General features: G+C 35.0%; 1 protein-coding gene across 1 annotated transcript in view; it reads left to right on the forward strand.

Moving 5' to 3' along the window:
* Window positions 1–26,547, forward strand: part of stag1a (STAG1 cohesin complex component a) — a 64,587-nt gene that overhangs the window by 15,518 nt on the left and 22,522 nt on the right. Inside the window, exons 2-8 of the mRNA XM_016486168.1 lie at window positions 20,991–21,123; window positions 22,894–23,008; window positions 23,107–23,259; window positions 24,322–24,418; window positions 24,514–24,590; window positions 24,686–24,890; window positions 25,478–25,629. Coding sequence (XP_016341654.1) covers window positions 21,095–21,123; window positions 22,894–23,008; window positions 23,107–23,259; window positions 24,322–24,418; window positions 24,514–24,590; window positions 24,686–24,890; window positions 25,478–25,629 — 828 coding nt within the window. The 5' untranslated portion in view covers window positions 20,991–21,094. The remainder of the gene's footprint in view (window positions 1–20,990; window positions 21,124–22,893; window positions 23,009–23,106; window positions 23,260–24,321; window positions 24,419–24,513; window positions 24,591–24,685; window positions 24,891–25,477; window positions 25,630–26,547) is intronic.

The following is a 26,547-nucleotide window of genomic DNA, read 5'->3' on the forward strand; positions in this document are numbered from 1 at the left end:
TCCCATAAATTCCTGGTAAGTTTCAAACTTGGAATATTTCCAAAATTCCCCAGACGAAGTTCCCATGGAAAGTTTTCGGAAAATGTCCGGAAATTTCCCGGAAATTTTCCGCCCCTTTGCAACCCTATATTTGAGTAATTGAGTAACTGAAGTCACTATCTGGTTCCCAGGTGATATATTAAATGTGCAGTAAGCGATTTCTGAGAAATGCTTTTGTTATTTGAAATCACAGATCTTAAAGGCATAATATGTCATTTTTTGCCGCTGGAGGGCACGTATTCAAAACAAACAAAGAAACAAAGGCGTAGGTTGATGACGCCGTGACTGAGTGTGGAATCATGGGAGTTGTCGTCTTCATCCCCACAGCCGATGCAATCCGACGGTACTCGGGCAGAAATCATGTTCATGGACGAGCTAATGTATTAAAGATTTATTAACATCGTAGTATGAAGCAGGGTGAGGCAGAAAGCCGTCGAAGCGAAACGAGGCTGCTGAACGAGCGCAACACACGGCTCGAAAGCAGCAGAGCTTTTATTATGCCACAGTCGACCGCTTCCACTCCTTCCGGTCGTGATTACACTTACGAATAACAGTAAAATGCTGCAAATATTTTTTTCTTGCGCTTGAAACGCGATTTACACCTTTACAAAGCTTCTCTTGCGCATGCAAATTTAATTTACGCTTACAGTCTTATGTACACTTCCACAACTCTTACCCTGCGTATGCAAATCTTTTTGACGTCATTCTACCTTCATAGTATTTTAAAAATTCATATCATAACAAAAATAAACACCGTACACCGCACAGCATTATGTGTGAGACACTTTTTTTTATGGATGGGTGCTTTTTATTTAATTTGTTTTGGACTGAAGCATGCAATACCCGCTGAGTGCCATAAAACAGCTTGAAAGATCAAAGACAATTTTTAATATAACTCCGACTGGACTCGTCTGAAAGAAGAAAGTCATATACACCTAGGATGACTTGAGGGTAAGTAATGTATGGGCTAATTTTCATTTTTGGGTGAACAAACCCTTTAATTGCTCCACCTCCAAATTCACAAACATGCTATGCAACACAGGCACATCATGAGTGGACACGTCCCTTACTGGTGATTGGCTAGAAGTGTGTTTTGGTGCTTGGTCCGATCCACTTTCAACAGTGTTTCTCAGAAATCGCTTACTACATGTTTAAACCAGTCATAGTAGCAGCAAGCTGCCTGATATTTTAGCCAAACAAATTTTACATATTGCTACTATAGCATAATTTGGGTTATAGTGAAGTGTTCTGCTCTGCTGGGATGTTTATCTGTTGAAGTTTATCTACTTTTTGTGCATGAAAAAGATGCTGACACAGTCAAAATGCACCTAGAAGAACAAATTGAAGTCACTGTTTCAGTTAATGGTTTTGCTTGGGTAAAAAAAGCTTTTTAAAATATTTTTGGTTGCTGAATTTTTGGTGCATCAGTATTCTTATATCTTTTGTTGTTGAGGTCAATGAAAAATTGTCTTTGTACACTTTGTACTTGTGTCTGGGTCTGTCAGCAATTCAGATTTAGGAGAACTTATAGGACACACTGAGAGGTTTTACTGTATTTGAGCTTTTCCCTGTATTGTGCTGTGGTATTGTTTAGCAGATAGTGATGAAGGAAGATTATAGCGAGCCCAACGTTCAGGGTTATTCCTGTAGACTTCCCATCAGTGGAGAAAGATCCCTGAAGATTAAGGGCTTCTCACATCCCCTGGGTCAGTCATCTGCTGTTCGGAGCACCTCATCTCATTAGTAGGGCTGGGCAAAAAAATCGATTTTTCGATATATCGTTTTTTAAAATGTGGTCGATTCAATATCGATTCTCGAAGGCCACGAATCGATTTTTTTCAATATTTATTTCCACAAACATTGAACATAAGATTTACGTGAATCTTATTACTAGTCTAATCCACTAGATGTCACCCCCTTATTTGCCTTGCGCGATGTTACAACGGAGAGTCCGTCATTCATTCATTGCTTAAAATGGCGGATTCAGGTGCGTTCCCGACGTCAACACCACCTTCCAGGGCTCTACAGTGCGACCGAAAACTACTGCGTGCGACTATAAACATTTTTTTAGGAATAATTAACATATTTTATAACATATAATAAAAATAACATATTTTTTTATTTAAATCATTTAATATTTCTATATTCAAAATGTTATATTTAAAACATTAATAATATACAGGTTTGTGGCTCTTAATTTCCTATTAATTAACCATTTGTAATCTTATGTTCACCGTTCATTTTTTATAAATATAGGATTTGTATTAAATCTACATTCATATAGTCAAATCGAATCTAGAATTGAAATCAACAATCGAATCGAATACCGAATCGAAATCGAATCGAATTGAGAGATTGAAAATCGAAATCGAATCGAATTGGAACATCTGAATCGATACCCAGCCCTACTCATTATTGTGCATTTAAAGCCTTATGCTTTAAACGGTGTGTTGTGTCTGAGAGATTTAGCTGTTACACATAGGGGCTGCTACAGACAGTGCGCTTTTATAGTTACATAGTGCAGTTAAACACTTAAAAATGTATGAATGTCATTGCATTAGACGTGAAACCAAATGGCTTCTGCAAACAAACAATGCTAGATCTTTTAATTAGAACTAAGTTCACTTTTCTGAGCCAGGTGCATTTAAATATTCCTTCTTCTCCACCTTATAGTGTGTATAAATCAGCATGCTAAATGAGTAGTATATCTAAATAAACAATATCCCTGAAACAATAGCTGACCTGCTGCGTCCATCGAGATTATAAAATGCACACTTTATATCCCAGGAAGTCAAGGAAAAAAGGCTGTGGGACAATAAAACAGCTGATGTCATAGATGACACAACAGGGCCAACATGACAGATGTGATATCTGTGGATTGTATTCATGAGGTCACACTAGACTGAGAATGCAATATTAGCCTGCTTCAGATCCCAGATATGGGTAACAGGATAACAGGATATGATGTCACACTCATGTTTTGGATTAATAATTAATTTAATAATGGATTACATTAATAATACTAATACTATCATATTGTTAAAATGTAGTATGTTTCCACAACACTGCAAAGCATAAAACTTTGTGTTGAGCTTGGAAGTCAGTCTTTGACGTTCACATTTAGATTTACATATAGATTTAAACTTTTGGTCTGAAAAGATTATTAAATAATGAAAAATGACATGAATATATTGTTAATTGCAGCCATTTTTGGGGCCAGCATAAAGACATTGATTACCTCCAATACAGTTAATATGTCTGGATTGGTTATGTCTTGTAATACTAACTAAATACTGTAATACTTTTGCTGACCTTGGAACAACATATAAAGCTACCAAATTTGGCTTAATCGCAAAGTTTAATCGCAACATATAATCATTGCAGTTAATTGTGTTCACCGTCTGTTTGATACATGTAATTTGTAACTGACTGCATGATTCTTACTGTACATTTCTGCCATAGTCACCACTAATAACCTACTCCTAAATATAATGTAGAAACTTAAAATTTTCTGTAAAGCTGCTTTGCAACGATTTGTATCGTGAAAATCACTAAATAAACTTGAATTGAATTGTAATAGACGGACATATTGAACAGGTTATTATAGTAAAAAACAATACAAAACAAAAAATGTGTTGGATAAAGTACAATTTTAAAAAGTACTTATTTTATTTCAGCAAATTGCCAAAGCAACATGATTAATTGTCGTTTAGTTTAACTTCATGTATTATAATATCTAAAACTTAAATAAAAATTATATGGACATATGTAAAAAAAAAAAAAAGACTAATAAAAAATTATGAAAAAAATGTATAAAATGACAAAAATGCACAACAAAATTACAAAAAACAAAAAAAGAAAATAAATACAAAATACAAAAAAAAAAAAAAAAAACAAATTAAAATTTTTTTTACTTTATTCCACATTTTCATCTCTACTGCGTCACTTTGGATGCGCGTTCACGGCAGTACCATGACGCGAGAGTGTGGCGAATCACGCCGGAATGTAAAGTTATGAAGCTACGAGAATACTTTTTTGTGCAAAGAAAAGTCGTTATTTTAGTTTTCTTTGCGCAAAAAAGTATTCTCGTAGCTTCGTAATTTTACAGTTGAAACACTGATGTCACACGGACTAATTAATGACAGAATTTTCATTTTTGGGTGAACTAACCCTTTAAAGCCTATAGTAGTATCTGAATGGTAGGCTATTTTACTCTTTTGCTTTTGCAGTATTGGCCATAAAGAAACTCTTCTGGTCAACCACCAGTAACATCATTTCAACTCTTGCTAGTTTTTATTTTCAGCTTATTCCCACATCCTGTCGGGTCGGGTGTTTCTTTCTGTGGGCTTCACATTGTGATTCTTAAAATGTCTCTGCGCTCAGCCTTCATCCCCTCACCTGACATTCCTCTCCTGCAGGTGAATGGTCTCTTTGTAGCGTACGTCTCATAGCCGTGCTCATGACGATAACTTGTCTCAACAAAGCCCTTTTGTTAACACTGCACTCGGCTGGTTATGTGCAGACTAAGGTAGAGACCTGCACCCGCGGGACCCAACGTAACGGTGCGGCGCGGGACAACTCTTGATGGGCGAGTGCGGGTGCGGGTGGGAAGAGACTTGTGTGTGTGCGGGATGCGGGAGAATAAAATGATTCGCGGGACTCCCGCAAAATAGAAATATCGAAACATAAAATATCTAAAACAAATAAACTGTTATTCATCTATTGCACAAAAGCTACATGAACTAATATAAAATATAAACGATTAACAGGTGCAAGCGTATTTGTTATTTATCTGTTGCACAAAAGCAAAAAGAACAACTAATATTAACATTACAATGATTGACATGCGCAAGCTAGGCATAGTTTCTATTTATAAAATGTGTTTACAAGGTTGCGCAATGTAGCCAATCACAGACTCAGCTGTTGATTTCTGGAACGCAATGGCCAATCAGAGGTGATTAAGTTAGAATCTACTCACCGCAGTGCTGAAATTGCGTGCTCCCGAATCCTCTCATTTTAACACACGAAGTGTAGACACTGTGAAAGATTCATTGTGCATATATTTAATGTGAATCTTGCGGGAGCGGGACTGAAAAATCCGTCCCGTGCAGGTCTCTCTAGAGTAGACTAAGGCTTTTACTTCATCACGTTCTGTACGCTCCGGGCACTGTCCCATGGACAAGACTGAGGGTCCTGATATATGTGAGATTCAAGGAGAGCAGATGGAATTACAGACTGTGGTGAACAAATCAACAGAAAACTCAAGCTGCTGACTTGCACAGATCTGGTTTCAGTGATGTGTTTTGCCATGTAATGTAATTCTCCTGCTCTGTAAGGCAGAATGTGTCCACTTATCCAGTCAATTGGATCATGAGTTTGGAAGAAAATAGTGCTTTATGCAACTGCACATTTTTAAATGTATAACCTCAAAATCACACACTGCCATTATCTTGTTTTTCTCGCTCCGCAGAACAGATGGCAATTTTAGTAGTCAAGAAAATGAGCGTAATTTATGTGCCACTAGCTGATTTCAAATCTGGTTTTTGAATACCCATAATTGTTTTCATTTCTTTATTTTGTCTGGTAATGGTGGACTAACAAATTACAAGAGATTCTTTGATCTGTAGTTTACGTCACAGTCGAGGAAAATGGAAAAGCCTTAATCACAGGGCTTTGAAGAAATCCTCCTTTCTCCTCTGGGACATCTGTTTCTGCACCTTAGCATGTCATTTCACCCTCTTATTCTGCCCTGTGTCACATTAAGAGGCGATCAGTTTAGCCTGTTCACCAGTCTCCCATCACCCTCCATTGATTTACTCTTTATAGAGTTTCTGCCCTTGACCGAATAGAGGTAGAGTCGTTCAGCTAATGCCTTCACAGTTTGAACGTGGCTGCGTTGTTTAGATCATTTCAATGTGCCTACTGATGCTTTTGTTCTTTTGTGAAAAATGAATGTTTGTTAAAGTCAACATGAAACCATTTTACTTCTGTAATGTAATGTAACTCTGGGTAAACCAGGTATCTGTATTAGATATAGACAAACATTTTCTAAAAAATAACCAGGTCAGGAGCATGCATGAAGAAAGTAATTGATTTTATGTCGACTTTAAATGCAGAATATAGTTTAGTTGTTCAACAACACATTTTTGTAAGGGAAATTAATAAACGTTATAAACTATAAAATCTCTCAGTGGTTATACAAATCTAATAATCAATTTTTTTGATGTTACAGCAGGCCATCCACCCTGCTCTTCAGGTCTCCTAATGTACTGTTGGGCTTCATCCTATTGTTTTCTTTAGGAGCTGATATTTTAATTCCAGTGCATTCTGGCTACATCTGACAAGTACACCTTCTTGATAATTTGCAGTCTGATACTGCACAGAAAACTGCTCAATAAATCAAGCGATACACGAATTGGTAAATATGTTCTGTCTTCAGTTTTTTTTTCAGTACAGTATAATATAAAAATATGCAAGTCTTTATATAGAAATTTTATATATATTTTTATGTAATTCAGCTTCAAAATGTTTTCTGTTGTATCCCCATTTTTCTTTGAATGACAGCAGCATTGGAAATGCATAAACTCCACAAATTTGTGTCAAACCTAAAGACCATGTTCTCCAGCAGATGATCCAAAGAGCATCTTGTGTCTCAATAGAAGCAAGAACATCTGTACAGCTGTCTGTACAAAGGGTCACATCATCAACATCGCAAATTGTATTAAATCAGTAGAAAAATCCAGAATCTTAAAAATCTCTTGTTCACTTTTTTTATTTGTTTCATACATTTTCAAAATCCTTTTTATGCCCAGATTTAAATTCATTTTTAATCCCAGATTTTGAATGGGGTTTCAGACTTTTAGACCCCAGTTTGTTTATATATACAGTGGGTACGGAAAGTATTCAGACCCCCTTCAATTTTTCACGTAGTCAACATTTGAAGTGGACCTTCCTTCAAAGTTGTCCTAAAAGCAAAACAATACCCATACTTGTCTTAGGACGACTTTGATTAACTTTTTTGATCCACTTCAAATGTTGACAACTGTATGTATACAGGTGCATCTCAATAAATTAGAATGTTGTGGAAAAGTAAAAGTTTTTGTTTACATAATAATACTGTGTACACACACATACAGCATATATTTGATATGAAAATATTTACATGTATTTACATGTATATATTTATATTCATATAAATTATATCATATATAAATAAATAAATATTGATAATAAATATACACAGTACACACATATATTATGTAAAACAAAACCTTTTATTTCGGATACGATGAATCATAATTAATCGTTTGACAGCACTAATATATATTATATATAGTTCATATTTAGTTTGAGGACTGGGATTGGCTTTGATGGGTCTGAACTTCAGTACTGGATGGTGTTTTGGTTTGTGTTTTTGTAGAAAGTCAGATAAAATCATATGTTTGTGAGTTACTTACATTTTTCACCTCATCATAATAGGGGTGGGTGGCATAACCAAAATGTTATATCACGATATAAGTAATTTATTTCACAGTAACGGTATAGGCCAATATCACAACTATTTATTTATTTGTTTATTTATTTATTTTTCATAATCCAGTTAAATAATACAGTTGAAAGGTACTTTATTTTGAGTATTTTCTCTTTATGTTTAGATTATTAATAACATCCAGTTTAAAAGTTTAGTGTCAGTAATTGGTGTTGTCGTTTTGAAAAAAAAAAGCTTTTATTCAGCAAGGATACATAAAATTGATTCAGAATCGTAAAAATGTCATATTCACTTTATTATTTATTTATTTTAAATGTTCAAAATGCTTTTACGTCCAGAATTACATTTTTTTAATCCTAGATTTTCAATGTGTCAGACTTTTAGACCCCAGTTTATATATTATTTGTAGTATATATATTGCCTATAGTTGTGGTCTTTTGAATCTGGGTCATGTTAGTCCAGTCAACTCTATCTTCTCATGCAGCTCAGCCTTGATGTACAGCTGTATAATGTTTAAATTTCATGGATTCGCTGTGAAAAGCATTAGAGGAGCCGGCGTCCTTGAGCGATCCACCTCCTCAAGGACTGTAGTTAGAGTGAATGGTCTGTCCTGAGCGATTGAACGAACATCTCCCTCTGGGTGCATTGAATTACATTTAAGTTGACTGTAAGTAGATTTAATTAAAAAAACCTCCTCATGTAATCTTAAAGTAATTCTCTCTGTATCGGTCAATATTTGTGAAAGCACGCCTACTGTCTCTCACATGTGTGTCGTTTGTGGCTGGTGGATTAATAGTTCTGTTGTGTGTGCATGTGCGTGCGTGTGCGTGTGTGCGTGCACGTGTAGTAGTTGCCAGGGATGTGAACGTGCTCCACGCATGCGTGTGTTGCTTTTACTGTAAAGCACTTAACATGCATGACATGTATTCCAGAAGGCAGGCGTTACCATGGCAACCCTTGTAGGTCATAAGCTGCAGGTTTGATTTGATTGGCTGAATGAAGCGAGTGCACACGGGAGAGATCAGTCAGCGTGCAGGACTGTTTATCTACAGGATGTCCTTTTGGATCAGCTCTACCAATCTGATTTCTCTCTTCAGTTATTTTATCTTTAGAAGCACTAAGAATTGCTCTGGCTTTCCATATTTAAACATGCTCCATGTTTCACATTCAGTTTGAGGACTGGGATTGGCTTTGATGTGTCTGAACTTTAGTACTGGATGGTGTTTTGTTTTGTGTGTTTGTATAAAGTCATATCAAATCATAATCTGATTTTTTGTGTCTGTCTACTTGCATTTTTCACCTCATCATGGGCGGCTTGACTAAAATGTTATATCATGATATGAGTCATTGATTTCACAGTAACAGTATAGGCCAATATCACAACATTTTATTTATTTATTTATTTATTTGTGATAACTCAGTTAATTAAATAGAGTTGAAGCTACTTTATTTTGAGTATTTTCTCTTTATGTTTGAATTTTTCATAACATATGCTACAGTTTAAAAGTTTAGAGCAGAGGTCCCCAACCACCGGGTCGCGACCCACTACCGGGCCATGGAAGAATTGCTACCGGGTCACAAGAACGTTCTGGGAAAAATGTGTATAGATATGACATTCTTTTATTTATTTATGTTAATGATTGTTCTAATTATTCTGTATTTTCTTTGTATGCGATTGATATGGAGTAGAAATGTGACAATTTCATGTTAAATAAGTAAATGAAAGATTGCTCTGATCTGTCACATATTAGGAGTTAAACGGATGAGACCCTACCATTCGGCACGCACGTGATTCGCAGATTAATTTGCCAATTTACACGTACAAGCAATTTTAAACCACAAGAAGAAGAAAGGAAAGAGAGCTCGATTCGTTACTCACGCGCTGTTCTCGCACACAATCAAAGCGCTACTACGGAACCCCTAAAGGGAATAAATAGTCTACGATATAGGAGGATAAAAAAAAAATTACTTTCTCTCGCTATTATTGTCACGTGTATGTTCCCGCTGAGTTCCTGTTTTCCTTATTTGGTCCTTCCAGTTCCTTTTCACATTATTAGTATCACCTGTTCCTTGTTATTAGTTATCCCCATCACCTGTCTGCCCCTCGTTATCTACCCTATTTAGTTCTAGCCCGTTCATTTAGTTCTAGCCCATTCAGTTCTCCCTGGTCTGGAAATATATGTTGATGTCTTCTCCTCGTGGTATGTGTGATTCCCTGTGACAAGAATAAATCACTCTGTTTCGTACTCCTGGTCTCCTCGTTCCTCGTTCCGCGCTCCTCACACTACCACCAACCGTGGCAGAATTCCAGACCTAAAAGTGACAATAAGCGGCACCCCTTCTACCTGTGTTTGTTTTTCGTTTTTTGAAAAGTGTTTTTGTTTTGTTTTCCCGTTCGTTTTTTAGAGTCAGTGAGATTTTTGTTATTAAAACTTTTATTCAGCAAGGATACAAAAAATTGGTCAAAACTGAGTGTAGTAAACATGTTTACATTGTTACATAAGATTTCTATTTCAACATTAATAACACTGAGTACTAGGGTTGAGCCGATGTCGCTGACAGACACCATCCCAAATGTTGATGTCTTCTCCTCGTGGTATGTGTGATTCCCTGTGACAAGAATAAATCACTCTGTTTCGTACTCCTGGTCTCCTCGTTCCTCGTTCCGCGCTCCTCACACTACCACCAACCGTGACAATTATATCGTTGGGTAAATATACTGTATATAAATTGCGGGCATCAGGGAGCCGCTAGTAATATGCAGGGCATTGAAACCACTTTCGAATGCGCGCTCTCATTTTACTTTCACTTTCACTTTCGAGATTCGCGACGCGATCACACGGACTATATACTATGGAGCGGCAGTACCTACCTACCACACATTTTACAAGATTAGATATTTGTCAGTGGTGCTCAGTATCTGCAAATCATTCGCCATTGTCCTATCAGTCATCTCTCCTTACTCTGTGTATGTGGTAAGTGAACTTTCATGTACTGTAATGTAACAGTCTACCGCTAGCAAGCGGCTAACCATGTCCTTTTAGTGGCTCCGTAGAACGCGTTATTTGTTTTCCGTGTCTTTCTGCATACGGATTCACGCACACCCCCTAACCCCGCCCCCCCATTGACATCGTCCATCATGATGTTTCACTGAAGACATCGTCCGATGCCAATTTGGTAGACATCGCCCAACCCTACTGAGTACGTTTACATGGACAACAATATTCAGGTTTTTAACACGATTAAGAAAATACTCTGATTAAGAATCTACCATGTGAACAGAGATTTTTGATTTGATTTTTGACAACTCTAACATTGCATTCAATATTTTACAACTTAAATATGCTGAAATACGACTTCTTTTGCTGTAGTGCTATAGATTCAGCAGCGGCAGCATATAAATTTGGTGCAGGAAATACTGTGTAATGATTGAGTTGATAATAAAAGTATTAGTATTGTAAAATGAATATTGGGTTAGAAACCTCATATCAGTTGAATCAGTTGAACAATTAATGCAGCAAGTTGTGACGTTGCTTGGCAGCTGAAACAACTAACATCTTCACAACAGACACCCCTTGTTCATAACAGTAGACCGTTTCTACTGTTGCATGGCACACATTTCCACCCACTTAATGTTTTTTATATCAGAATAAAAATGGAAAATTGATGTCATGCAGGATCTTGTTGAAAATTACAGTTGAATAAAATAATTCATGAACAATGTCTCCCCTTGATGAAATGTGTCTTTTGTAATTCTGCAGATAAATCGGACATGATCTCAGCCCGTGATTCACTCTAAATTATTACAGTCACATTTTTAATTTTCCATCTTAGTCTACTGAATGACTACTCTCACTCAGCCTCAAAACATCACTGCAAATAATTAATCCCTGCATCTGAGTGAGACCTTGTGTGTGTGTGTGTGTGTGAACGCAGAGCAATGATGATCTGGTGTGTTTGGGTTCACACCTGTGTGTCTTCTCCTCCCATCACATCCTTACAGTCACATGTGACATGCTGTGTCTCATAACGTAATCATTTGCTGTACTGTAGCATTTTACTTTTGGCTTTAAACTCAAAGGAGCAGTGAAGACTGGAGTGACGCAGCATATGGGTTGTTGGTGCATATCATTAATTTTTTTATCAACATCAAGATTTTAGGTTACCTTATGTGAATGTATAAGGTAAAGTGTATATGTTGGGTACTGTAACAGTGATAAATGAGCCGTTAACTGAGCTCCCAAATGAGCTTGTGAAGAATGTGTGGTTAAATGTATCTGTGTTGTGTTGCTTCACTCCACACCCATGCTAAAGTTTATGCTCAACTTTAATACAAAATATTCTAGCTTCACTTTATTGTAATGTTCACATAATGGCACATACTTTGGTTGTTACAAGGATGGACTGCATGTAAATGTAAATAATTTAGGAATTTAGGACACACACACACACACACACACATATATATATATATATATATATATATACATAGTCATACTACCCTGTGTTTTTTTTGGTAACATTGTGAATTAAAGTAGATGAATGTTTTAATGGTGATGCTCACAGAGGACAAATTTCAGCTTTGAGTTTTCTGAATTTGTACATATCTTTTTAATGGCTTGAGCTGAACGCTGGCAATGATAAATGTCCCATTTATGTCATTTTAAGTGCTGCTTGACTTTTCGCAGCTGGAAGGTTTCTGTTAATGAAACAAGTGTGGCTTGGAAAGAACAGATATTGGAATAGCTTGTGGAAATTCAGCATCTTGAAAAAACAGCATCTATGAAGAGCGAACATGTTCCCACCCACCTAAAAATAAGACTGTTAGGAATGCATTGGTGTTAGTGGTAATACATGATGTCATAATATTTATTAACCATCTCAGTACTTCATACATTTTTTTTTTTGTTGTTGCATAGATTTGTTTTTGTAATGTTTGTCTTTTTAAAAGCTCATCTCATTCAAGCAAAATCCCAAGCTAAACATGCTGCCTAATGTGTCCATTATTATTTTGCTAGTGGTTTTCAAATCTTTTTTATTCAAACCCATCCAAAGGAGAAAGTTATCAGGAGAGGAAGGCAATTTTAGTTTAGTCGTGATGTGTTCAAGCTTTGTTTTATGCCATCTGCTGGTTTGTCAGACATTTTCAACAGATCCATTTCGTAGAGCCTTGTTTCTCTAGAGCTGTTCTCAGGTTGTCCTGCTTTATTGAGGCCCTGTTTCTGAGCAGACCGGCCTAAAACTGAGGTTGTTACACTCAGAACTCAGTGTCTCTTTGGAGGCTTGTTTTGGGACAGTGCATTTGTTACAGGCCATTATGGATTAAAATGCAGCTGATGGTCAATAATATTGTCTTGGCTCCGCTTGGCAGCCATCCTGGATTGGCAGCCGGTGACTAAAGAGCAAACAGTAACACGCTGCAAAACTCTTGACATAATTTATTTGCATCCCTTTGAGAATGTTGCGCAATTTCTGCTCTGCCCTCAAACCACCAGTGTAATTTAATAATAATATGAGTGAGTAATAAGCTATTATGATGTGCCCTGGCTTGACTTCCTTAGTAATTCATGTGCTTACAGATAAAAAAATAGCTCCGATGAGTGCATAAAACTCTTCACTGCAAACAAGATTTGTTATATATATATTTTTTTAGATGTTTTTTTTTTATGTTTTTGCCTTTTTTCTGAAAGGACAGTAATGACAGGAAGCAAAGTAGGAAATAGACAGGGGTTGGGATTGGGAAAGGTCCACAACCCGGTATTTGAACTCGGGATGCCTGAAGCACAATGGCGCTATACAGTATGTTGGCGCGCTGCCCACAAGGCTATTGGTGCCGACTAAAGAATTTTTTGGTTAGTATTTTTGTCATTTTCCACTAAAATATCAAACATTCTTAACACAACAAACATTTACTTGAGAAGTGTTTTAGATAATAGGATTGCTTTGCAGTAAATATATCTTAAAATAAATTTATTTTTCTTACCCCATGGACCCTTTTCACATTTCCAGGTTCCTAGAAGCAGAAATTATCATAGTTGGGTAAATTTCCGTAGAGGTGAACAGTAACTACAACAAATATAATTTTTGTGTTCCCATTTGCTGTAAAAAAAAAAAACTAAATTAAATATGTATGTATGTATATCCATGATAGCATTTCTATGAGGAAAAAAATACAGAGAGATTGATCACGTTGATCGGTAGAGAAAAAGATGTCAAATTTGTTGTCACTCCCTCAGCCGCTGTATTAGAAACACCCACACAGCAGAGTTAAATAGGTTTCTCTAATGCCAAGATAATACAACGTAAGGTACAGTGTTATAAATGTACAATACATTTAAAAAAAAAATTCAAATCTAAAAAAAACTTTGCTTGATTTGCAATGTTAATAACTGTGGAAATGAGTCATCATAGTCTGTGGAAACTGTCCTTTGGGAAATTTGTTTACAAGTTTCATTGTCTGTTGTCAATAGTGTAGTGATCCACGTAGCTTTCTGTTAGTCAACATGGCGAACCCATTGCGAAATCTATGTGGGAAACTATTTTGCCTTCACACAAAATTCCAGATTGTGTGGATTCCTATTGAAATCAACTGCAAAAATTCTCTGAGCAACGGTAAATGTGACTGCATATTTTTTCGCTGGACAAAAAAGTAAACTGTAAATTGATCTTGTTTAAGGATATATTATATATTTTGTCAATATTTTTATTTGTTTTTACTTTTTTACCTTTACCCTAAAATTAACCTTCAGTATTTTGAACATAGACTACACTATATTGCCAAAAGTATTGGGACTCTCCCTTCTAATGAACAGGTTTAACTACTTTAGTAATTTCCATGAGTACAAATGTTAATGTTTAAGCATACAGTATAATGATATTCTAGGGAATTGTGTGCTTCTAATTTTATAGCACCAGTTTGGACAGGACCCTTTTCTATTCTAACATGACAATGCCTCTGTGTATAAGACAAGGTTCAAAAAGAAATGATCGATTCAGGCAGTGTGGAAGATCTTGACTGGTCTCCAGAAAGCCAAGTCCTAATTCCAGACGAACACCTCTGGTGTGACTTTAAATGCAGACCTTGAGCCAAAAACTCATCACCAAACACCAATGATTGCACATACACTATATAGACAAAAGTATTTGGACACCCTCCAAAACTGTGGCAACAAAGATGGAAACATAATTCATGTTTTTAAAAATTGTATTTCCATCTCTGCTGCAACAGTTTTGGAAGTGTCTAAAATAACTGTACCCATATGTACAATTCATTGGTGTTGATGAGTTTTTGGCTCAAGGTCTGCATTTAAAGTCACACCAGAGGTGTTCAGCTGGGATTATGACTTGGCTTTCTGGAGACCAGTCAAGTTCTTCTACACTGACTGAATCAATCATTTCTTTTTGAACCTTGTAGAAAAGGGTCCTGTCCAAATTGTTGCTATAAAATTAGAAGCACACAATTCCCTAAAATATCATTATATGCTTAAACATTAAGATTTGTACTCATGGAAATAACTAAAGTAGTCAAACCTGTTAATTAGATGGGAGTGTCCCAATACCTTTGGCAATAGTGTACAGGTGCATCTCAATAAATTAGAATGTCGTGGAAAAATTCATTTATTTCAGTAATTCAACTCAAATTGTGAAACTCGTGTATTAAATAAATTCAGTGCACACAGACTGAAGTAGTTTAAGTCTTTGGTTCTTGAGACTCACTGAATCACTTCCAGAAACAACATAAACAAGCTCTCCAACACCTTTATTTAGACATTGATCACTCATCCCTCCCCACAGAGGACTCAAACCAAAGTCATGATCTGGAAAATAGCTGCTTTGACCTGATGGATCCACATGGCGTCTGGCTGATCCATTGCTTTTTTTGTTCATTGAGAAAAACTAAGGTTATGATGAGTGTTTTAGTATGTGTCAGCTGATACACGTGCACATTAAAAGAAAGTGATGCATGGCACCAAAATTAGAATGATAATTAGCTGTTGATATAAAGAACAATACTTGGTGCACTTGCAGCACAGTTAATAACGTTTGCAATGTCTTGTGCATGGCACATTGGTTTAAAAACACAGCACTCAGAGAAGTTAGAAGGTAAAAGAAGTTAGACTTTTAAAAAAAAAGTCAACATCGAGACCTTGCAGGTTACTTCTCACTTTTTTGCTTACTTTTTTGACCCTGCAAAATGCTAAAAAAATATGTTCTGTGAAAACAACCCTCAAGAATTAATTCTGTGGAACATAGAAGATATTTTGAGAAATTAAATCCCAATGTTGCTTGGTTCTAGGGATATGCCGGTATCAAATTTTCATGTTGCAATTAATTGCTAATTAATTGCTAATTAATCGCTGATCTCGCTCCTCTCTCTCCTCCCAGTGCTTTCCTGTCGTCTCTCTACTGTCGTATCTCAATAATAAAAAGGCATAAAAGCCCATAAAATAACTTTAAAAAAAATATCTCATTAGTTAGCCTTAGTTAATGCATTAACATTAACAATGAGCAATAGCTACATTTGCTACAGAAGTTATTAATCATTGTTAAAAAATATAACTCTTAGTTCATGTTAGCTCACAGTTGCAACTTTTGATTTTAACAACGTGTTATTAAATATTGGAATTACCTAAGATTAATGAATGTTTAGAAGAATTTTTCATTGGCAGTTTATGTTAACTAATGAATTAACTATTGTTAACTAATGAAGCCATAATGTAAAGTCTTACTGAACAATAAAGAATCAAAACATTTTCAAACAATATCAAGGGCATGTTGTAGTCAAGATTAAAATGTTAAAAAGTTTGAAAATAAATAGCCTATTAAGTCTAAATATTTAAGTATTAGAATTAGAAGCACAAAACGTAAGTAAAATGTAAATATAAGTCATCAGCTGGACGCCACTCTCATGTGAACGTGTGTACAGTAATTTTTTCAGCATTTCATACGAGTGTTTTAAGATGGCATTAAATACTTCATGCCTCAAAACACCTGCTCTATTCTATTGAGTTGTGCTCCATCCTGCTGTTTTTCAATGGAAAAACTTCTTGTGTGTATATACGCTATCTGAACAGAATGTCTAACAGATTCTGTTGCTGAAAACTATTCCATAACTAATAAAAAAATTGTGTAGTTGTTACTGGATTTCGATCAGTGTGAAAATGAAGAAAAAAATGTCAAGTGATTAATGTGTTTACATGATCAATTGTTGTTGACCCTTTCGATTACACAGATTACACAATCCATCTTTAGTAGCAATGTGCTCTCAATTTAAGGGCACGTGCAACTGTTCTACTAAAACTACTAAAACTCTGGAATTGAATATTATGAAATCTATCAGATGTTACAAAACAGAGGAAATAACCACATACACTACCAGTCGAAAGCTTTTGAATGGTAAGATTTTTTTAAAGAATTCTGTTCTGCTCACCAAGCCTGCATTTATTTGATCCAAAATACAATGCAAAAGCAATAATATTGTGCAGTAATATTTTCACTATTTAAAATAATTATTATAATTTAATTTATAATAACTATAATATAATTTGTAGGAAAGAAATTATAGAAATTAATACTTTTATTTAGCAAGGATGCTTAAAATTGATCAAAAGTGATGATAAAGGCATTTTGTATACAAAATAATAATTTTAAAAACGCAATATATAAATACACGTTATAAGTAGGCATATGATTGTGTCACATTTTCATGTTGCGATTAATTGCTCAAGCTTTTATCACAGTATACAGTATTCTCACGATATTGAAATTTAGTTGCAAAAAAAAGTGTTGTCATAATAAAGTATAACAGGTTTAATAACTTTTTTCTATTAACAAAAATAACTGAATATTTAAATTCAATAAAGCAATACACACAAAATGTATAAAGTAAAACATTTCACACAGATTAAAGTGCAAAACAATTGTAAAGACAAATAGTTAACACTTTACAATAAGATCTCAGTTAACCTTAGTTAATGCATTAACATTAACAATGAGCAATAGCTACATTTGCTACAGAAGTTATTAATCATTGTTAAAAAATATAACTCTTAGTTCATGTTAGCTCACAGTTGCAACTTTTGATTTTAACAACGTGTTATTAAATATTGGAATTACCTAAGATTAATGAATGTTTAGAAGAATTTTTCATTGGCAGTTTATGTTAACTAATGAATTAACTATTGTTAACTAATGAAGCCATAATGTAAAGTCTTACTGAACAATAAAGAATCAAAACATTTTCAAACAATATCAAGGGCATGTTGTAGTCAAGATTAAAATGTTAAAAAGTTTGAAAATAAATAGCCTATTAAGTCTAAATATTTAAGTATTAGAATTAGAAGCACAAAACGTAAGTAAAATGTAAATATAAGTCATCAGCTGGACGCCACTCTCATGTGAACGTGTGTACAGTAATTTTTTCAGCATTTCATACGAGTGTTTTAAGATGGCATTAAATACTTCATGCCTCAAAACACCTGCTCTATTCTATTGAGTTGTGCTCCATCCTGCTGTTTTTCAATGGAAAAACTTCTTGTGTGTATATACGCTATCTGAACAGAATGTCTAACAGATTCTGTTGCTGAAAACTATTCCATAACTAATAAAAAAATTGTGTAGTTGTTACTGGATTTCGATCAGTGTGAAAATGAAGAAAAAAATGTCAAGTGATTAATGTGTTTACATGATCAATTGTTGTTGACCCTTTCGATTACACAAGTGCTCATGTCCATCTTTAGTAGCAATGTGCTCTCAATTTAAGGGCACGTGCAACTGTTCTACTAAAACTATAACCAGACTGGAATTGAATATTATGAAATCTATCAGATGTTACAAAACAGAGGAAATAACCACATACACTACCAGTCGAAAGCTTTTGAATGGTAAGATTTTTTTAAAGAATTCTGTTCTGCTCACCAAGACTGCATTTATTTGATCCAAAATACAATGCAAAAGCAATAATATTGTGCAGTAATATTTTCACTATTTAAAATAATTATTATAATTTAATTTATAATAACTATAATATAATTTGTAGGAAAGAAATTATAGAAATTAATACTTTTATTTAGCAAGGATGCTTTAAATTGATCAAAAGTGATGATAAAGACATTTATAATGTTACAAAAGATTTCTATTTCAGATAAATGCTGTTCTTCTGAACTTTCTATTCATCAAAGAAACCTGAAAAAAATCTACAACATAATAATAATAATAATAATAAATGTTTGTTTTTTTTGAGCAACAAATCAGAATATTAGAATGATTTCTGAAGGATCGTTTCTAAATTTTACTGTTTTTGCTGTACTTCGGATCAAATAAATGCAGGCTTGGTGAGAAGAGACGTATTACTGTTCAAAAACCTTTGACTGGTAGTGTAGATATTTCTTATAAATTCACAGCCCATTTTGGTCACCATCTGTGGCGTTTCTGCCACCATCCCTGTTTGATTTCTGCCCCACTTGTTCTTGTTTTCTCTGATGTGTTTTGCAGTGCGGTGCTGGTGTCAGCGAGGTGTAATGTGGCCGTGTACTCTGTGCTGGTTGTGAGCGTTTAGCAGCGGGGGGTGGTGGTGGTGGTGGGGGGAGGGGGGTCATATTTAGAGAGCTCCCATGTGTGAACCACGATGCTGAGGACGAGGTTACAGGGTCATATTTGAACCACTCAGCTTTCCTACACTCCCTTACTTACATCCTGCTTATTTCTTGTTAAAGCGACTTTGCCTCTCTGCACAAGAGTTTTTGGCCGTGTGTCCCAACAGTGGCTCAGTTTAACTTCACTGCAGACTCACACCTGTGAAATCGAGTCTTCCAGGACACCTACAGCGCACAGCCATCTAGTGGCAGTCTAAAGAGGATACTCTTCCCCTCACCTTTACACCACTGAAATCTGTCGAAAACTCACTCACTTCTCCTCCTGTAGTGCATGTTTCAATGAGTTCTCATTTCATTTAATTCATCATATAGTGATGGTCTTGAATGACCTTTCATTTATGCAAGCACACTTTCTTTTCCATTTTGACATTTTATCTTTCTGAGAGTCCATATTTCTCTGGAAATCCTTGGCATGGCCTGGTTTTTCTTGTGCGTCACTGTAAGAGTTCTCTGCATTAAAGGAAGAGTGATGGAAAGAGAGTGTATAGTGTGATTCAACTCATGTGCACTTCCATATCGAAGTATTAGTAGAGAGGGAACATTTGAATGAAAACTTTCTTAGCCTGCCCCCTACTGTTGCCCAAGAAGTGCTTTACATCCTCTGGAGTTTAGCATTCTGTTAGTGGGAGAAAACTCACTCAAAAAGTCTGTTTATAATCAGTATTGTCTCTTAGAGCCAAAAGTACATTAATTTAGATTTTTATAGGTTTGAAAATTATGCTGAAACACATTTCGTTATGCTATCAAAGAATCATTAAAGGTCAAGTACTTTATGGTTCATACTGCCCCTAGTGGTGTTAGTCAGAACAATAAAAACAATCGAACAAAATCTTTTAAAATACATTTTTAATGATTGTTTTTAAAATTAAATGCTTAATATTTTAGCCTCTATGTTGTAATAAACAATCAAACAGGCCCTTTTTGTCTTCTGTTGTGTTGAGAGATGAAAGCGTAATGCTAAATAACTCGGATGAATTCACTTTTGGCTGGGCAGTGACATAAGTTAATTTGATATTTCACCTAATGTTAAGGAAAATGTACATTTTATGAACAGAAAAACGGTTTATCTAAATTTAAAGAAAAAAAAATTATATTTTTCTCAGTGATATTGATATGGATTTGATTCTATTTAAAAAAAAAATGTATGAAAGAGAATAGCTAATGCTTGTGTGTGTAGATCTGTAGCACTTTTCCCTGTGATTGTGTACACTGTAAAAAATGACCGTGAATTTAATGGTAAAAGACTGTAAAAATGCTACAGTAAAAACCTGTTAAATGGTTAACGGTAAATTCCCCTACTATATACGGTGAAAAACTGTATTCGACATTACATGTATTGGACATTAATTTTACGGTAGTATACCGTATTTGGAAGTGAAAAAGACTATAATTTACAGTGAATTTTTTTTACAGTGAGAATGACATCTCTGTTAATGGTGTACTGATGCAGTTCATCAAATGACCAGTTGGTGTCTCTGTTTAGCCTTTTAAACTTTACTTCTAATCCATATTACAGTGTTACAGAAGGTGTGTGAGGTTACAGACCCCGAACAATATGTCAAGTTCATGGCTTTGACATCAGAAATGCATTTATGGGGCATTATTTACAGTAATTCAAATTTCTATCGACTAAAAAGCAAAATCTGCAAATTATCACTCATTTTTTTAAATGAGAAATATTTGCTTTGTTTAAAGTCATTAATTATGGAATCTAAAGCTTGTCGGTGAAATAATATTGCATATACAGAGCATGTTTTTCTAGTCAGTGAAGACCTTCTTCTGTAGTTTTTTCCTTCTGTCTCCTGCAGGCTCAGAGTTGCAGTGTTAATACTGTCATCAGCACTTGAAGCACACTGAAAGACGTCCTCCCAGTAGAGCACCACACACAGCAGACCTGGAACACACCATCATCATGATCACCTCAGAGCTGCCAGTGCTACAGTGAGTCCTGCTTCACTTCCACTCACACACTGCAACTGAACTACATGTCAGTGTTCTTAGTGTTAACTACAACTAAATACGTGTTAGATGAAAAACTTTCAACTTAAAACACTTGAAATAAGTTGAAGTACTAAAATTACTAAAGCATTTTATATATATACACAGCCGTTCAAAACTTTGGGATCAGTAAGATTTTTTAAAATCTTTTTTTAAAGTTTCTCATGGTCATCAAGGCTTCATTTATTCGATCAAAAATACAGAAAAAAGCTGTAATTTTGTGAAATATTACTGCAATTTAAAATAAGTTTTTTTTATTTGAATATACTTTAAAATCTCATTTATTCCTGTGAAGCAAAGCTCAATTTTCAGCATCATTACTCCAGTCTTCAGTGTCATCCGTCAGAAATCATTCTAATATGCTGATTTATAATCAGTGTTGGAAACAGTTTTTTGGGACCTGTGATACGTTTTTCAGGATACTTTGATAAATGAAAGGTTTAAAAAGAAAAAGAAAAGGTTTTGTTTATTCAAAATATAAATGTTCTTACAATATACACTACTATTCAAAAGTTTGGGGTCAGTAAATTGTTTCTTTCTTTTTTATCTCTTTTAAAGAAATTAATACTTTTTTTTGGCAAGGATGTGTTAAATTGATAAAAATTTCAACACTGATAATAAATCAGTGAATGATCATATTTGAATGATTTCGGAAGGATCATGTGACACTGAAGACTGGAGTAATGATGCTGAAAATTCAGCGCTGCATCACAGAAATAAATGATATTTTAAAGTATATTAAAATAAGAAATGTATTTAAATATATGTAAGAAATATATATAGGAAATATATATTCTTTTTTTTCTTTAGAGCTGTCAAATTGATTAATCGTGATTAATTGCATTCCGAATAAAAGTTTGTGTTGTTTACATATGTGTGTACTGTGTATGTTTATATGTACATAATAAATATACTGTACACACATACATGTATATTTAAGAAATATATGTAATATATACTTATATAATATGTACATATATATACATGTAAATATTTCTTAAATACATACATGTATTTATCTATATACACATAAATATAGACCGTGTATTTATTAGTATATAAAACAAATGCTAATGGAAATTACAAGCACATAAAAATTACCAAAACTTAAACTAGAATTAAAACTGAAAATATAAAAATGAAATTTAATTTACAATATTAATAAAAATATAATAGCAAAAGCCACTGGTCCAATGTCATTTTTTTTATGTTGTTATGACTGATTACAGTACATTTCTGAAAAATGTTAAACATTCTATGTGACAAACAATTTCTTCAATTGTTAATAAATTGCTCTATAAATAATAGAGTAAATGAAATAAACACAACGAAAGCATTTGTCGATTTTGTGTTTGAGAAGATATGGTAGGTATGATATGGATATGATAACTTTTTAAGTATAAAACAAAACACTAAACAACAAAATATGATTAGCTATGGTTATGAATAATGTTTATTATATGTGATGTGATTTTGATTGATATTTTAAGATATTTTAAATGTAATTTTTCTGATTGGCTAAAGAGACATTAAAAATAATACATACACTTAATATGTAATTGATATTATTTTAATGATTAGAATTAAGCTTGCAAAACCCTAAATAGCAGTATTTAGTGCGCTTCATCAGATGTGGACACACTTTGATTGGATGACTCAGATGTTCTTGCCTGTGGCAGAGTTCATGAGGAGCTCATGGTGTTTTCCTCGCAGGGACTCGGGTGAGTCGGGTCAGGACACAGTGAGTCTCAGTATGAGTATGAGTGAGCTGGACGACCCTGGAGATGGAAAGAGCAAGAAGAAGAGAGGCCGGCCTGGCAGACCACCTGTATGCCTCACACGAAAACGATTTCCTTGACTTACCACAAAAACAGATTTTGTATTATTCATGATTTCACTTAGCATTTCTATTCCCCCTGACTCCAGGCACCCAACAAGAAGCCACGGAAGTCCCCTTTAGAAAAATGCCCGATGGGAGTCCAGCGGGGGCGGAAGGCCAATGGAATGGCCCAGCAGAACGGAGAGGGCGATCCTGTCACTCTGTTTGAAGTGGTCAAACAGGGAAAGAGCGCTATGCAGGTATCAAACACGGATCAAATCAGAAGAGAAAACTGATCACCATATGCATCACTATGCAAATTTGCTAGAACTTTTTATAGGTATCTCATGTCTAATATTATTTCACATGGGTGTTAATGCATTTGGTGAGCTTTGATGATAATTCAAATTCAATTTCACCCCACAAAGAATGCAAATGCTACGGATGTACTCAGACTAAAACTCAGTTTATAGAAATCACACATAACAGAATAAAAAAGTTATGTCAAACTGAATAAATTTGCTAACAGTGTTAAAACATATAATAGTGTTAAACTTGTACACTACTGTTCAAACATTTGTGGATTTTTTAAAAATAAAATTACTGCTTTTATTCAGCAAGGACACATTAAATTGGTCAAAAGTGACAGTGACGGCATTTATAATGTTACAAAACATTTCTATTTCAAATAAATGCTGTTCTTTTGAACGTTCTATTCATCAAATAATCTTGGAAAAAATGTATCATGGTTTTCACAATATTAAGCAGCACTTCTGTTTTCAACTTTAATAATAAGAATGTTTCTTGAACATTAATAATTTCTGAAGAAGCATTTGACACTGAAGGCAGGAGTAATGGCTGCTGAAAATTCAGGAATAAATTAAACTTTATTAAAACAGAAAACAGTTATTTCAATTGTAATGATATTCCACAATAATATTCCACAGCTTTGAAGAGCCTAAGAGAGTACTTTTAAAAAACATTAAAAAAAAAGACCCCAAACCTTTGAACAGTTGTGCATAATTAACTCCCTGCATACCTTAACACATTAATTTTAACAGCCCTAATTATAAAATGTTAAATAATGTGTCTTTTTTCAGTGTTAAATGAAGAATGAAATGTATATCTGGTGTCCAAATGTTTCAGATCAGGAGCAGATGTTGAATATGTAACAGCTGGAGGTGTGCAGTTATTACATCCACCATGTCAGACTCACTTAATAACTCTCAAAGCCAGATTGTTCTGCTAAAGGAAAGAGTGTTGAGCAACTCGTCCACTGTGTTTATTGTAAATAGTGACACAGTTGTCCATGACTCTTTCAGTCGGTTGTTGATGATTGGATTGAGTCATACAAGCAAGACAGAGATTTAGCACTTCTGGACCTCATCAACTTCTTCATCCAGTGCTCTGGCTGTAAAGGTAGAAATACCTCATGCTCATAAGTAGTATTAATCAATAATAATAATAATGTATTATTCATAGTAGTAGTGATTACTGACCGTCCTTCTTTTCAGGCACTGTAAGAATCGAAATGTTTCGCAACATGCAGAATGCTGAAATTATCCGCAAAATGACAGAGGAGTTTGACGAGGTATCTTTTCTGATGAATTTATACAGAATCTTATATAGGAAATTAACCTTTGAACTCTGGTCTGAGTGGGTCATGTCTTTTGTGTTTTAATGCAGGACAGTGGCGATTACCCCTTGACCATTTCTGGCCCGTTGTGGAAGAAGTTTCGCTACAACTTCTCTGAGTTCATCTGCGTCCTGATCCGCCAGTGCCAGTACAGCATCATCTACGATGAGTACATGATGGACACGGTCATCTCTCTGCTGACGGGTCTGTCGGACTCACAGGTTCGAGCCTTTAGACACACCAGCACTCTAGCAGGTAAACCTAAATTTGTAATGAGAATTACATTATTAATCTGTTGTCTACAAAAAGGTCTCCCTGTGGTTTTCTGCCACAATAGAAGTTGTGGTTTCATGTTTAAAAGCAATGAGTTGAAGATAGCCATCAATATCAGTACTGTATTTTTTAGTATTGTATAATTTTATTATTACAAAAATAACAATAATTATTATTATTATTAAATACTTGTTTTTTATGTTACAGATCAGTGATATTAATACTACTGCTACATATTTCTTTATTGGTTTGTTTAATTTGTATAATTTAATTAGTGCTGTCAAACGATTAATCGTGATTAATCGCATCCAAAATAAAAGTTTTTGTTTACATACTATATGTGTGTGTACTGTGTATATTTATTATGTATATATAAATGCACACACATGCATGTATATATTTAAGAAAAATATGTTACGTTTATATATTAAGTAAGGGATAATGTACATCCAGCCTCCAGCCGGTTCAGAATAAACCCCGACAGGGTGATCAGGACCAGGGCGATTCAGATTCTGTTTAAAAAATAAAAAATAAGTTTGCATCCCTGTCCTTTGTTCTTTTGCCCTCAGCCATGAAACTCATGACAGCTCTGGTGAACGTAGCTCTGAATCTGAGCATTAACCAGGACAACACACAGAGACAGTATGAAGCCGAACGCAACAAAATGGTGGGAAAGAGAGCCAATGAGAAGCTTGAACTCCTACTTCAAAGAAGGAAAGAGGTATCAATTCCTAAGCACTCTAATCTTACTCTGTTAAATTCATTTGTAGAGGCCTACATTTAATTCTATGCACAGAACTTCACAAATCAGCAGATTTCCTCAAAAATGAAACGTTTCCTTCAGAAAGTCCTACACATATTTCACAGAATTTAGTGGGTTTGCAGAAAATGTGAAATAGATTGTATCAGTATACAGTAGGGATGCTCCGATCAGGATTTTTGCAGCCGATACTGAGTACCAATTTCTTGTCACGGTGATCCGCCGATACCGATGCCGATTCTGATGCTTCAAGCTTTATATAGACAGTTTCATCGGGCGCACGAGCCTGGCCCGAAGTTAACTTCCGGTCTGTGTTTGTTTATCAGTCTGGCTATGGCGCCGGCTACAAACGCAGTTAAAGTTAAGGTGATGAGCAGACTGAAGTTGTTAATCCGCGGGTTGGGTAATAAAAAATGCATTCTGATTATTTGCGGGTGGGTCGCGGGTGGATAAAATAAATCATAAATGATGCAAATATTAACTACATTTTTTAAAATACATTTTTTTCATGAGACAGACGATTTCGCACGCATGTGTTAACGCCTGTGTTAATGCTATTGAGTATTATGACCAAAAAAAATATTTTGTTTTATAAATAACAGCCCATGATCAGCATATTATGTTACCGTTATCCCTTACAGCTCCGACGAGGTTTTATCTGTCCTCCACGCTGTGACAACTCACAAAAGACTATTTTTAGCCAAGCAGCGCGGAGAGCCGCTTCAGAAACGTGCTGCGGCTGGCCGGTATAAACACAAGCACTGACTAGAGCGGCCGCGATCAGCTCCGGTGGCCGTAGAGCCGTAACGCGCCGCAGACGCGTGCAGTGAGGCGCAGATCAGCTCTAACGTCACTGAATCTGCTGTTAAAAATGAACCA

Source organism: Sinocyclocheilus anshuiensis, unplaced genomic scaffold (assembly GCF_001515605.1).
Source record: "Sinocyclocheilus anshuiensis isolate Anshui unplaced genomic scaffold, SAMN03320099.WGS_v1.1 scaffold329, whole genome shotgun sequence".
NCBI classification, from domain to species: domain Eukaryota; kingdom Metazoa; phylum Chordata; class Actinopteri; order Cypriniformes; family Cyprinidae; genus Sinocyclocheilus; species Sinocyclocheilus anshuiensis.